At 44.6% G+C, this 15,074-nt stretch overlaps 1 protein-coding gene across 4 annotated transcripts in view; it reads right to left on the reverse strand.

The window, feature by feature from the left end:
• Positions 1–15,074, reverse strand: part of LOC137645951 (mitochondrial nicotinamide adenine dinucleotide transporter SLC25A51) — a 136,795-nt gene that overhangs the window by 16,312 nt on the left and 105,409 nt on the right. For all 4 annotated transcript variants that reach the window (XM_068379021.1, XM_068379022.1, XM_068379024.1 and 1 more), the window contains exon 6: positions 7,178–7,442. In XM_068379021.1, coding sequence (XP_068235122.1) covers positions 7,178–7,442 — 265 coding nt within the window. The remainder of the gene's footprint in view (positions 1–7,177; positions 7,443–15,074) is intronic.

Below are 15,074 nucleotides of genomic sequence, written 5' to 3' on the forward strand. Positions count from 1 at the left end.
AAATAGGAATGAGCGCCATCTTGGATACAGAGCCATCTAGATACTCAATACTAGTACGGGAGGAAGGGTAACCATGATAATGGCTCCCCTTCTATTTTTACCACGCTTCCCCCTCGAAACGAAAATGCTATACGGGGTGAAGATTGCTATGTGTCGTATCAAAATATATGTCCCCTGATATTAGGCGATATACTTAAGAGAAATTTTAAGGATATTCTCGCCAGGAGTTAGAATTCTGGAGACCTAAAGGTTAATTCTCTGAGAATATCACAGTAGCCAAATATCCCTTAGAAAGCTACCTACTATAGGAACCTTCCATCAGGACGAAATGGCTTGAGCCCAAAAATTTATGTAGCAGGATGTAAACAAAAACAAACCCTACACCCTGAATCACACCTACTGACAATTGCCTCAACAAAACAAACTTTCCCCTTACGTTATCTAAAACCAGACTCGAAGGCAAAAGGACAAAGGGAAAAAAAAAAAAAAAAAAAAAAAAAAAAAAAAAAAAACAACCTTAAAACTATATTTCCTTTCAAACTAAAATGCTTAACATAAACCAAAAAAATCACACATCACTAATCACACACTTAACACAAAATAGACATTACCCATACCACCATTCAAATAAACCTGCAAAACCCCTAACAAAACTTAAAATTAACCCACACACCAACACCAAAATATTTATGTGTTTATGTGTGGACCTCTTTGTCCACACAAGGGCCAACAGTCCTTTTATAGCCCAACCACAACTCTGTAGCCATAGGAAAACTGACAAATTTCAATACACAATTGTATTAATTTATTTTTGTTGTGAACGTTCTCATCATCATCATACGTAATCGTAATACACAATTGTATTCATTGATTTTGTTGTGAACGTTATTATCATCATCATCATACGTAATCATAATACACAAGCCAGGTCATCAACTGTTTAGCAATCCAAAAGGGCAGTCTAAATATAATCAATTCCAGGCTAGGTCAGCAACTATAAATTGGCATTCAAAGAATAACTCTCCAAAGGAGGAATTACGGCCTGCAATAAAAATAAAAACGCTTACGAACACTCCTAGCTAACTAAACTATTGCACTATAATCAGATAAATAATAAACTTTCTATCATTCATGATCGCGCCTAATAAATAAATGAAAACAGTACTTACGCTAATACAAAAAAAATAACTTCCAAGCTGGCTGGTCAACGAACAAAAAAAACACAAACGACTCTTGCTACAGTCAAATTGTGAAAATGCTTTCACCCAAGACATTCATTACCGCCCTAACCTAGCTAAAAATGTAAACAAACAACCTCAATTGTTGGAATGCATCTTGCCAGAGAGCCTTGGGGTCTGGGACTGGGGAGCAGCGGGACCCTGAAGTTCAGGGCTGTTTCAAACAGATCCACGGTTGGAGAACCCCACAAAGTCAGGATTTTGTCGGGTACTAGGTAATCCAAAGACCATCCGGTACCCATTATCTGAGATGCTCTGCTCAGATTGTCAGCGAGCACATTCCGCTAGTCTGGAATGAAGCGGGCCGATACCGGTACCGAGCAGACTTCGGCCCATCTCAGTATTCCTACTGCTAGATGGGATAGGGACTGCAAACAAGTACCTCTTGGTTTATTGATGCGAGCCACTACTGTGGCGTTGTCGCTCATCAACCCCACTGACTGGCCCACCAGGAACTGATGGGACTGTTGAAGGACTACAAAGACGGCCTTCATCTCTAAGAGATTTATGTGATGGTACTTTTTCGGACTCTGGCCACAGGCCTGAAGTCATGTGGTGCAGCACGTTAGTCGTCCCCCCCTCCCCCTTCTTTTGATGTGTCTAAAACAGCATCAAGTCCGGGGGAAGGACGAGTAGCATGGCACCCCTCCACAGGTTCTCGTCTGCCACCCACCATGCGAGGTCCGTTCCTCTGGAATGTCCGGGGAATCGAAGGCCTGATTCCAATTAAACTTAAGCCGCCACTGGGGATTTCGAATCCTGAGGCGGCCATTGGGAACTAGACGGGCCAGGGATAATAGGTGTCCGAGGAGACGGCCACTTCTGGGCTGGGAGTTCTCGTCTTGAGAAAAGGTCTTGCGACCTTTCTCAGCCCCATTATCCTGTCTTCTGATGGGAGAGTTTTTGTGGAGATTGGTGTCTAAAATCCTTCCTAGGTATACCAGTTTTCTGAGTGGGAAGCAGAGAAGACTTCTCGAGGTTTACCATGATCACCAGATCTTGGTAAAACCTCAGAAGTTTGTCTCGGTGCTGAAGAAGGGTTACTACCGAGTCTGCTAGGATCAATCAGCTGTCCAGATAACGGAGATGGATGCCAATCCTGTGAGCCAAGGACGATACTAGGGCGAACACTCTGGTGAAGATTGGGGTACTGTGGAAAGACCGAAGCACAGTGCTCTGAACTGGTATTTCCTGTTGTCTAGACTGAATCTCAGATACTTCCTTGAAGGTGGATGGTTTGGGATCTGAAAATATACGTCCTTTAGGTTCAACGTGCACATGAAGACCTGTGGTGCTACCACTTGTCCAACCTTCTCCAACATGGTGAGGACTTTGTCCCAAAGGGCCAGCTCCTTTGCGGATCCCTTAGCATATGAGCTCGTTGATGCTGGGGTCTCGACCCGTGGAGGGAGAGATGAATGAACAGGACGCAATAGGATTCTTCCCTGGGAGAGAACTCAGATTCAACTTCTGAAGATGTGGGTTAGGCAACGCTTGACCTTACCTTGGACGGGGATGATGCTGTTCCTTAGAACAGCGTCGTTATGGCGAACGTTAACGATGGTCAAGGGCTGGTTATCATGGCTGCTGTGCAGTTGGAGAGTGCTCGCGAGTAGTCACCTGTCGATAAGCTGCTGATGGGGACTGCTGATTGCCTGCTGACTGTTTATTGGATCTGCGTCATGGCGAACAGTGAGCAGTTGAGTGATCTGTTGGTAATCGGCAAATCGGCAATCTGTAAGCTGGAGATGGACACTGACGAGCAGACGAAGGCTGTCTGGTTAGTCAGTGAGAGGTGATCTGCCATTTATCGGTGGGTTCACTCGAAGATCAGCGAGTTGGTGATCGAAGAGGTGAAGGTGATTGGAGACCCGCTAGATAAGACTGCGAGCAGGTAACCATTGCTGAATGGCAAATGGCCATGTGCCGATGATTCCTTGAAGGATGAGCGACCGGATGGTTTGAACTAGTTAAGAGAGTCACGAACTGGAGTTCATCGACGAGCAAGTGCCAAGGAGAGTGGGTCTGATGAGGGACATAAGGCTGGTGAACAAAAAGACCAAGGAGAGTCTGAGGTTACGGGTAAAAGGTGATAAGCGAGATGCTTATTGGCAATCGGAGAACGGTGAGCTAGAGAACGACGACTGGCGAAAGAACGAGCAGACAATCAACGATTGTCAGGGTGATCGGTGATCGTTGAGCTTGCAACCGCTAAGCTGGCAAGGTAAGCTGGCAATCAATGAGCTGGCGATTGGAGCGCCACAATATAGGAGACCTGGCGGATGATCGGATAAGCTGGGGAACAGCAGTATGGTTAGACAATCGACTAGTTGATGATCGGCGAGCCAAAGATTGGCGATCAGTGCCTGGAGGGCGCTCAAAGTGCTAGCGATTGACAAACGGATGGTTAGAGTAAGGTTTGACTATTAAAGTATTGAGCTAATGATCGGTGAACGGCGAGCTATCAATAACTGACAATCGGGGATCGGCAAGCTAGCGATCAGCAAGCTGACGATTGGCTATTGGTGGGCTGGGCATCAATGATCGGCGAGACTTGAAGTCGAAGATAGGAGAAAGATGAGCTAACAATTGGTGAGCTAGCGATCAGCAGGCTGACGATTGGTTATCAGTGAAAGATGAGCAAGCAATTGGCAATCGGCAAGCTGGCAATAGCCGATCGACAAGCTGACAATCGGCGATTGGCGAGACTGTAGGTCAATGACTGAAGAAAGACAAGCTAGAAATCGGTGATCTAACGATGAGCAAGCTTATGATCCACCATGGGTGAAAAAAGAGCTAGCCATCGGCAATTAACGAGATGACAATTGGTGATTGGCAATCATTGAGTTAGCGATCGGTGAGACTGGAGCTAACAGAAAGACGATTGATTGATTGATTTGTGGTTTTCTGGCATCCTGACATTTAAGGCCATTGATGCTGAAAAGCTGCACTAAGTCTTACAGCTGGTCGGCGAATAGCCGAAACATGATGTGGAGACTGGATGTGCCCTTTGGAAGGGCAACCATCCTTAGGAGAGGGTCACGAACGAGACCTCGACGATGCGTCATGAACTGGGGTTCGTTGACAAGCTTGCGAGCGGTGAGCTTACGATCGGCAATCGGCAATCGGCGAATTGACAATTCCTATCAGCGAGACTGGAGAAAGATGAGCTGCAATAAGTAGGAACAGCTAGTTGGGTAACAGCCGAACGATGATCTGGAGATCGAATGTGCCCTTTGGTAGGGAAAACATCCCTGGGGAAGGTTCGCAAACGAGACCTCGACGGTGCGTCACGAACTGGGGTTCGTTAACGAGTGGGCGAGTCCGAAGAACCAGGCGAATATCGACCAGTAGAATCAGGATCCTTCAAAGAGGAGAGCTATAATGACAAGGCTGGAGAGCCAAAGAGGTATCTTCGCCAAAAGCGAAGGAGCACCTCTAATGCGGAGAACGGAGGGGTCAAAGACCACGGTGATGAACACCCAAAGGATCACCAAGCTGATCAGCAGCAGCATGCCTCCGAAGATAAGTCTCTATGCGTGGCCTCTCTAGTGAACACTCACAGGAGAGATTTGCCTCGGACTGTGCTCCGTTCCCGACGGAAGTCAACTCAGCAAGGGGGGGGAGTGTAATCTTAGACGAAGAAACAGCAACAGCAAACGGCATCGATGTGAAGTGATGAAGATGATGAAGGGAAGTTCTCCTCAGAATGGAGGACAACCCCACACCTGGGAAGGATAACTCTCCCTTGGAAGGGAAAGTAGTCCAATCCCATAGAGGCGGACTTCCGGAGAGCTCTTTTAGCTTCCCATCAACAAGACTTCTTCAAGTTGAAGATCTGCATTGAGCACTGCATGAGAAAACATAGCCAGAGGTATTTCCTCAAAGTCTGTGTGCTGATCAGGAGCTGCCATGGGCACAGAAAGAAAGAAAGTGATGGCGCAGTGACATCAGACTCCCCAGGCACGAACGGCACTGCTCTTTTATGTCACCTATCTTAGTTGAATGAAGAAGAACGCCATCGCTAATTGAGGAAAATTAAAACAAATTATGTAACAAAAATTCCCTCGGGAGGAGCACCTAGTCCGCGGATGGGAGCGGCAGCGTAAAACTGTAACAAAACAAGAATTACAATTCATTCAGCTAAGAATATTCATTACTTGGGAGAACCACTTGATTCTCTGGTGAGAAGGGGGTTCCCCGCAGAGATGAAGCTGAAAAGTTAAATTACAAACAATCATAATTTCACTCTACATATTAATGAAGAAACCATTCGGAAGTGCAACCTAACCCGCAAACAGGAAAGGTGCTCCCCGCAGAGTACACTGCCAGGTGCCCATGAAAAGTGAGCAGAAATGATCTTGAAAAAGAGCAAGACTGAAGTCAAGCTTTGAGAAGGCAGCACTCCCTTCCCCCAGCAGATTCCACATAAAGGGGAAAGCGACAACAGCAGCAGAACAGAGAAGTATCCAAACGATGATGATTACCCTGCGGCAGCAGCCGACTCAAACAGATGGCTACCCGCCAATAGGATGACCAATGTCCAAGGGGTAACGGTTGGGAAGGAAGGTTCTCCGTTCTTGAGAACCTGCTGTACTGTGCTATCACACAAACAGCAACATATAATGCAAGGAAAGCTACAATATATATATATATATATATATATATATATATATATATATATATATATATATATATATATATATATATATATATATATATATATATATATATATATATATAGATATAGATATAGATAGAGATAGAGATAGAGATAGAGATAGAGATAGAGATAGAGATAGAGATAGATATAGATATAGATAGATAGAGATAGAGATAGAGATAGATAGATAGATACAGATATAGATATAGATATAGATAGATAGAGATAGAGATAGAGATAGATAGATAGATACAGATATAGATATAGATATAGATAGATATATAGATATAGATATAGATATAGATATATAGATATAGATATAGATATATAGATATAGATATAGATATAGATATATAGATATAGATACATATAGACATATAGATATAGATACATATAGATATATAGATATAGATACATATAGATATATAGATATAGATACATATATGTATATATATATATATCTCGAAACATTCTTAAAGTTTTTATATATACGAGAAAAACATAACTTAGAAAGTCCAAAATAGGCGAGGAAGAAAAGCAGCAACAACCACTCAGCCTCCAAGCTATTTATACAAACTTACCCGCCGACCCTGTCCCATTGAAGACCTACCTCCAAGCAAGATGAAGCACAGTCATTAGTGTGTGTGTGTGAAGGGGGTAGCTAGCTACCCCCTATCCCTGGTAACTAGTGGAATGGGTAGTTCACCCTCGCCAAATATTAATGGCCCGTCCTTTCAGCTTCGCCGAAAGTAAATATCCCTAATAAATAGTGTATGTTTGCATTTGATTTACGGAACAATGAATACTTAAATTCATTTAAAATCTAAAAAACCCAGAGACCTGATGAAAGAATACAAGTACACTGCCAGATAAAAAATAATGATAATGGCAAAAATATATATATACAGATGTTTTATGATACAAAGCAATAAAAAAGACAAACATAGGTTGCAGAGCCAAAAAATGAAAGAACATACAGCAGGTCTAAACCAAAGTGAAATATGAAGGTCTATGCTAAGACAAAATATTATTACATTGACAAAAAAAAAAAAAAAAAAAGGGAGCAAAATTGATCTAAATAAAGGATGCAAAGAATCCTTTAATTAAATTACCTGACAATACAAGAAATGTGGGCGAAAGAATTTTTTACAAAACATAGGTTTAATATAAAAAATTAAATCAATAAATTTCCTCTAAAAAAAAAAACAGCCAAGTGAAAGGATATAAAACCGATAAGAGGGGATTACAAGTAGCGTAACAAATATAATTCACTTACCTGTGTTTGTTGGTGGGCCTTTATTACATTGACAGGATACATAACAGTTGATATAAATGCACCTAGGAATGCACCCGACACAAAATCTGTAAGGATATGCGCCCACCAAGCATTGTCATAGGTGGGCATTCGATCTTTGATTTCTGTTCGCAAACCAAAAAAGAGAACGTTGCTTGGTCCATTTCGTAACAAAATTGAGAACAAACCCCTATAATATTCTGCAAGTCCAAATTTCCGTAACTCTTGAGCGCAGTGTAAACTATTTCTGTAAAAGAGATTTTGTATTACTACAAGGCTTTTAAAAGTAAGAATTTCAGAAAATTTATTACTTTAATTCATATCCAACATTTACATGCATTATATATATACCCTTAACACAAACTTTAAAAAAAAAAAAAAAAAAAAACGGATTTTGAGCGAAGCGAAAAATCTATTTTTGGGCGAGATTGCCATGTCGTCCTGATGGAAGGTTCCTATAGGTAGCTTTCTAAGGGATGTTTGGCTACAGTGATAATCCCAGAGAATTGGCTGTTGGGTCTCCAGAAATCTAACTCCTGGCGCGAAAATCCTTAAAATTTCTCTCAAGGATATCACATAATGTCAGGGGACGTATATCTTGATATGACACATGGTAATCTTCACCCCGAGTAGCGTTTTCGCTTCGAGGGGGAAAGTATCTAGATGGCGCTGTATCCAAGATGGCGCCTATTCCTTGTAGCGTTGAGCATGGTGCTAGAGATATAATAATTTTGGGAGTGATCTTGCCAAGGCTTTTTCTACAGAAAAGGAGGGCGGGTCCATCAGGACGACATTGCTATCTCACCCAAAACTGACATTCGTGGATAATTTGTATTTTTTCTAACTATACAAACCTTAGCTATTTACATGGGGTAATAACTTCGGCGTAGCTGAAATGACTAGCCATAAGAATTTTAACGAGGGTTTACTACCCCTCCGCTAGTTAGCAGGGGGGTAGGGAGGGGTAGCTTGCTATCCCTCCCCCCTCACACACAGTGAGTGCTTCACTTTACTTAGAGGTAGGACTTATCCCGGGGGACAGGGCTGGAGGGCAAATGTGTAAATAGCTAAGGTTTGTATAGTTAGGAAAAATACAAATTATCTACGAATTTGTCATTTGTTCCGTAACTGAAATACAAACCACACTATTTACATGGGGTGACTTAACCCTTAGGAAGGGTGGTAAGTCCCTGCCATACTGGCTTTGGCTTGCCCGGGGATTCCATATTCGAATGTTTACGTACTCAGACAATAGGGAATCCCTGCTCCTCGCTAGCGGCTGTGAAACTGCTGCGGCCTACGTAAGGTGTGTGCGAAGGTGAAAAGTGACTCGTCCTAGGAAGTAGACCTGGAGTTCCTCAGATGGAAATCTAGGGTAGGGCTCTCCCAATACCACCTCATCAGGGTATGGGGACATGACAGTATTAACCTTAATACTAGGAACACAAGGAAGCATGTTTTACCTGCAGTGGTTTGAGGTCAGCTGTGCAGAGAACCCAGGATGCTGCTTTCTCCAAGGGAGGAGAGGATGAAGAAAAGAATAAGGGCCAGACATACCTTTTCATTCATGCAGACTAAAACTGGGTAACAATGCCCTCAACCTTCTTCTACTTGTCCATTAAGGAGCCTGAAGTTTAGACCAGCTGTTGTGCAGCCACCACAGGCCCGATAGAAAACGTATCGAGCCTCCTGTGGGTCACGTCTTGCAGGTAGTGGGCTGTGAAGGTGGTCTGACGCTTCCACACACCAGCGTGCAGGACCTGCATCACTGAATAATTCTTCTTGAAGGCCAGGGACATAGCTATGCCCCTGACATCATGCGCTTTAGGGCGACGTGATGGAGAAGGGTCAGGATTCAAGGCCAGGTGTATTACTTTGCAAATCCAGGCTGAGATGGTATTCCTGGTGACCCTTCTCTTCGTTTTCCCAGTGCTCACGAACAAGGCTTGAACCTGGGGACGAACTGCAGCTGTTCTCTTAAGATACAACCTCAGACTCCTTACTGGGCAAAGTAGGAGATGGTCTGGGTCATCTGTTACAGAACGGAGACTCGAAACCTGGAAAGAGTCGAACCGAGGGTCCGACACTCCCGGGTTCTGAGTCTTGGCATCAAACTCAGGGACGAACCTGAACGTTACTTCCCCCCTTCCCCTTGAATGGGCGATGTCGTATGAGAGACCATGTAGTTTGCTGACTCGCTTGGCCGAGGCCTAAGCTAGCAGGAACACTGTCTTCCAAGTAAGGTGGCGATCTGAAGCCTGGCGTAGTGGTTCGTAAAGAGACATGAGAACTCGAACCACGTTCCAAGGAGGGGGTCTCACTTCCGACTGAGGGTAGGTAAGTTCATAGCTTCGTATGAGAAGAGAAAGTTCCAGCGAGGAAGTAATGTCCATTCCTTTGAGCCTGAAGGCAAGACTTAAGGCTGAGCGATAGCCTTTCACTGCCAAGACTGAAAGGCGCATTTCCTCCCGCAAATACACGAGGAACTCCACTATTGCTGGAATAGTGGCATCGAGTGGAGAGATACCCCTTCCACGACACCAACCACAGAAAACTCGCCACTTCGTCCTGGTAGACCCCTGCAGATGACTTGCGCAGGTGTCCAGACATCCTGTTCGCAACTTGTTGCGAAAATCCTCTCTCTTTGAGGAGATGCTGGATCGTCTCCAGGCGTGAAGTCGAAGCGAAGCTACAGCTTTGTGGAAGATGTTGGCATGTGGTTGTTTGAGTAGCTCGTGACGTGGAGGGAGTTCCCTTGGAGGCTCCGTAAGGAGTTGCAGAAGGTCCGGGAACCATTCTGCGTGATGCCATAGCGGAGCTATGAGGGTCATTGAAAGGTTGACCGATATTCTGGTCTTGTTGAGTACTCTCTTTATCAGACAGAACGGGGGAAAGGCGTACACATCGATGTTGTCCCACCGTTGTTGGAAGGCATCTTGCCAGAGAGCCTTGGGATCCGGGACTGGGGAGCAGTACAGCGGGAGCTTGTGGTTCAGTGCTGTAGCGAACAGGTCCACAGTTGGGGAACCCCATAAAGTCAGGACTTTGTTGGCTACTTGAGGATCCAATGACCACTCGGTACTCACTATCTGTGTCGCTCTGCTCAGACTGTCGCCGAGCACATTCCTTTTGCCCAGAATGACGCGAGCTGCTAGAGTGATCGAGTGGACTTCAGACCATCTCAGTATCTCTACTGCAAGATGGGATTGCTGTTCTGAAAAGGTACCTCCCTGCTTGTTGATATAAGCCACCACTGTGGTGTTGTCGCTCATCACTACCACAGTGTGGCCCGCCAGGACTTGGTGGAACTTCTGAAGTGCCAGGAACACGGCCTTCATTTCTAGCAGGTTTATGTGAAGGTACTTTTCTGATTCTGACCACAGGCCTGAGGTCCTGTGGTTCAGAACGTGGGCCCCCCACCCTTTCTTTGATGTGTCTAAAAACAACATCAAGTCCGGGGGGAGGACGAGAAGATCCACTCCCTTTCGTAGGTTCTCGTCTGCCAACCACCACTGGAGATCCGTCTGTTCCGGTTGTCCCATAGGGATCAGGGTGTCCGGGGAATCGTGTCCTTGATTCCACCGTGACTTGAGTCGCCACTGGACGGATCTCATTCTGAGGTGACTGTTGGGAACCAGACGGGCCAGGGAGGAGAGATGGCCGAGGAGACGTAACCACGTTTGGGCTGGAAGTTCTTCTCGTGTGAGGAAAGGTCTCGCGACCTTCCTCAACCTTGCTATCCTGTCGTCTGATGGGAAGGCTTTGTGGAGATTAGTGTCATGACCATACCTAGGTATACCAGTCTCTGAGAGGGCTGCAGAGAGGACTTCTCGAGGTTTACCATGATCCCTAGATCTTGGCAAAGTTCGAGAAGCTTGTCTCGGTGGCGAAGAAGGGTTGCCTTCGAGTCTGCTAGGATCAGCCAGTCATCCAGATAACGGAGGAGACGGATGCCGATCCTGTGAGCCCATGATGAAATCAGGGTGAACACCTTGGTGAACACTTGGGGTGCTGTGGAGAGACCGAAGCACAGCACCTTGAACTGGTAGATCTTGTCGTCTAGGCAAAATCTCAAGTACTTCCTTGAAGACGGGTGGACTGGGATCTGGAAGTACGCGTCCCTCAGGTCCAGTGTGCACATGAAGTCTTGTGGTCTCACTGCAAGCCTAACCGTGTCAGCGGTCTCCATACTGAACGGAGTCTGTTTGACAAACCCGTTCAGTGTCGAGAGGTCGATGACTGGTCTCCAGACGCCTTTCTCACAAGAAAGAGTCGACTGTAGAAGCCTGGGGACCTGTCCACAACCTGTTGGAGCGCGTCCTTCTTCAACATGGTCTGGACTTCTGCCCGGAGGGCATGTCCCTTTACCGATCCCATGGTAAGGGAGCTCAATGACACTGGATTCGCTGTCAGGGGAGGTAGACATGAGATGAACGGGACGCGATAACCCTGACTGATTACGGAAATCGTCCAGGTATCTGCCCCGAGTTGCTGCCACCTGTCTGCGCAACTTTGTAGGCATCCCCCTACTGGTGGACATGCAGGGGGCATGAGACCTGCACGCTTTGTGACCGTAGAAGTTCCTACTCCTATGGTTGCAGAAGATCGCATCGCATTTCACCTGGGGTTCCTCCTGTAAAGAAAGGAAAATAAAATGAGTATACGATTGTTTATCTCACATGATAAACAGATATGCAATTATTCATATTTCAATCATTATAGCTTAGGATAGTAAGCTAAAAAGAAATAGGTTAAACACATACTTGTGTATCCCTCCCAGCCAGTTGCTGTGACCTCCCCCCAATATTAAAGATATAGTTTCCTTTATTAGGTCAACTCAAAGAGAAGGGTTCTAACCCCTAGAGATAGAAAAGTGTACACTGCCACTGACCCTTCTAATTATTTAATATTGTGGGGTAAGTATTAACTGATTTCCAATCAGAGTATTGAAGGAATTCTATTCTTTCAATATAGGATTGGTCTCAGCAAAAGACTGTACAAGGTATGTTGGAAATTAACTACTGTATAATAAATACTATAGTTTTCTGTTTGTAGTATATACTATATTGCAAATATACTGGCTACTGTATAATCATATACTGTAGTTCAGCCGGCGTGTTGCTAGCATGGCTAGCACCTGGCGGTACAGTCCGGCCAGCATGTCGCCGGCTGGACTAGAATTAGAAAAGACACATACTTGTGTATCCCTCCCAGCCAATTGCTGTGACCTCCCTTTCCAATATTAAGATTATAGAGTTTCCTGATCAGGGAAAACTCAAAAGAGAAGGGGTCTAACCTCTAGGGATAGAAAAGTGTACTACCACTAACCCCTCACAACTATTTAATATTGTAATTTAAGTTGTAAACTGATTTTTAATCAGAGTATTGAAGGAATTCTATTCTTTCAATATAGGATTGGTCTCAGCAAAAGACTGTGCAAGGACACACAAGATATGTTGGAAAATAACTATTGTATAATATATACAATAGTTTTCTATCTGCAGTATATACTATACTGCAAATATACTGGCTACTGTATAATCATATACTGTAGTTCAACCAGCATGTTGCCGACAGGGCTAGTACCTGGTGGCACTAGCTGACAGAGAGAAAAAGCATGGAGTGAAGGGCTGCCTTATTAAAATGTATGTTTACACTAAATAAGGGTGTAAATATATAATCTTACTGCCTTCCTCCAGAAAGAGGGTTCAAATGGAAGGGGAGAATGTATCATGCAGGCTTCCATCCAGCCGCAGGATCCGCTGTCAGCATTGCCGGTTTCAGGAGTGTGGATGGCAGTCCAAGGGAGGACTGAAGAACCTTCAACAGCAGAAGGGTCTCCCAAAGGCAGCCGTCATAGCCAGCACATCCTTCCCGGATCCTTGTGTCCATAAGGGAAAGACTGAGTGACTAAACAGCTGCTTATGTAGGAGCTCGGCCGACCCGCAACCCACCCGGCAAGCGGTGAGATTGCAGGACACCAGCCACAGGACTGCGATGGCTAAGTCATCACTAAAGGACAGAGAGGGGAAGGGAAAAGGGTCCTGTATCCAGTGTAGAAGAAGGCGGCAGGATTGCCGCCACTTCCACACAAGAGTGAAACAATGTTTCAGTATCAGTGCCATCCTAGGTGGCAGAAGAATAACTATTCTTCAGCCTAGGGTCTGCCGAATCTATCAAGTGTAGAAGAAGGCGGCAAAATTTCCGCCGCCTCCACGCCAGAGAAAAACAATGTTTCAGTATCGGCGACATCCTAGGCGGCAGAAGAATTCTATTCTTCAGCCTAGGGTCTGCCGACACAGGACTAGTATTCTAGACCGATGGAGAAGGTGGCGGCATCATACTACCTCTTCAGCTGCAGCCTAGGGAGGCTTAACCTATACCGGCAGCTGTAAGCTGGCAGGGAAGTGACTACTCACCCTGCTGCTCTGCCGCCGGCAGAAAGACTGCATACTCTGAGGTTCTGTCGAAAACCAAAGCCGGGATCTCGCCGGCAGAGGTGGGAGACAGAAAACCCTAGCCTAGGCAAGCCGGAGTGAATTACTCTATGGCAAGACCAGATAGGGTTGCCACCTGCGGCGGCACTCATAGAGAAGGAGGGATTACCCTTAAATCTCCACAGGAGACAAGTAGCGAGTTATATAATTCTAGGAGATGTACTATCTCCCGTTGAATCAATAAAACAATACACGAGGGTAAACGGGGATAATGTCTGAAAGTATACTACAGCCCCCGGGCTAGGTAGCCTAGCGCAAGACGAGATCTGAGTTACCTAAATCGCCGAAACTAACGTATACGATCTACGAAAGGAAGAGGAAATTATGCATAAAATATACATCTTCACTGGTATAATTGTGCCTAAATAGCTTTCATAATTTATTAAATGCTATTACAACCGGGAAAGTCGTTCTGCTAACTAAATAACATATGCATAACGAACAACAGCGCCCATGGCGCCTCCAGTGACAGGCTTAGCTCCTTAACACAATATATTACTCTAATTTCATTGTGAAGTAGGAGCTAAAAATTATACACTAAAGAATAAATACTCAACTTTCCAGAAGCAAAAGAAGCTGGAGAAAGCACAATAAATCCTCACAAAAGCGATCAAAAACTTTAAATTAACAGGGAACACCACGGTGCGAAATCGCTACGAAAATAGGAATGAGCGCCATCTTGGATACAGCGCTATCTAGATACTCGAAAGTAGTATGGGAGGAAGGTTAACCTTGATAACGGCTCCCCTTCTATTTTTGCCACTCTTCCCCCTCGAAGCGAAAACGCTATTCGGGGTGAAGATTGCTATGTGTCGTATCAAGATATACGTCCCCTGATATATACAATATCCTTAAGAGAAATTTTAAGGATATTCGTGCCAGGAGTTAGAATTCTGGAGACCTAAAGGTTAATTCTCTGGGAATCTCACTGTAGCCAAATATCCCTTAGAAAGCTACCTATAGGAACCTTCCATCAGGACGACATGGCTTGAGCCCAAAAATCATGGATAGAAGGTGATGAGATTCTTGAATTGACTGAAACACGCAAAGAATGAAATACCTGCAAGTACACTTAGTTCTGTAACAGAGGAGGAATCTTTGAGGTATAAAGGAGGTTATTTAGTTAAAAAAAATTTCATTGAAATATCCTGAATTAGGAAAACAAAGGTCAGGTGTTGTTGCAGATGATAAATGTTGGATACATGTAATGAACTGAGGTGGTCTTCATGTACCCTCAGATTCTTTCTTTTCCTAATTAAGCAAGATGAGAGAAATCTTTTTAGCTGTCCATGGTGAAAAATTAAGAGCAGGAAATAATTGTATAAGAGCTCTTCCTGACGAGATGAAACTTGCTGGAATTACATTACCGGCTGATGTTATAT

Source organism: Palaemon carinicauda, chromosome 8 (genome assembly GCF_036898095.1).
Source record: "Palaemon carinicauda isolate YSFRI2023 chromosome 8, ASM3689809v2, whole genome shotgun sequence".
NCBI classification, from domain to species: domain Eukaryota; kingdom Metazoa; phylum Arthropoda; class Malacostraca; order Decapoda; family Palaemonidae; genus Palaemon; species Palaemon carinicauda.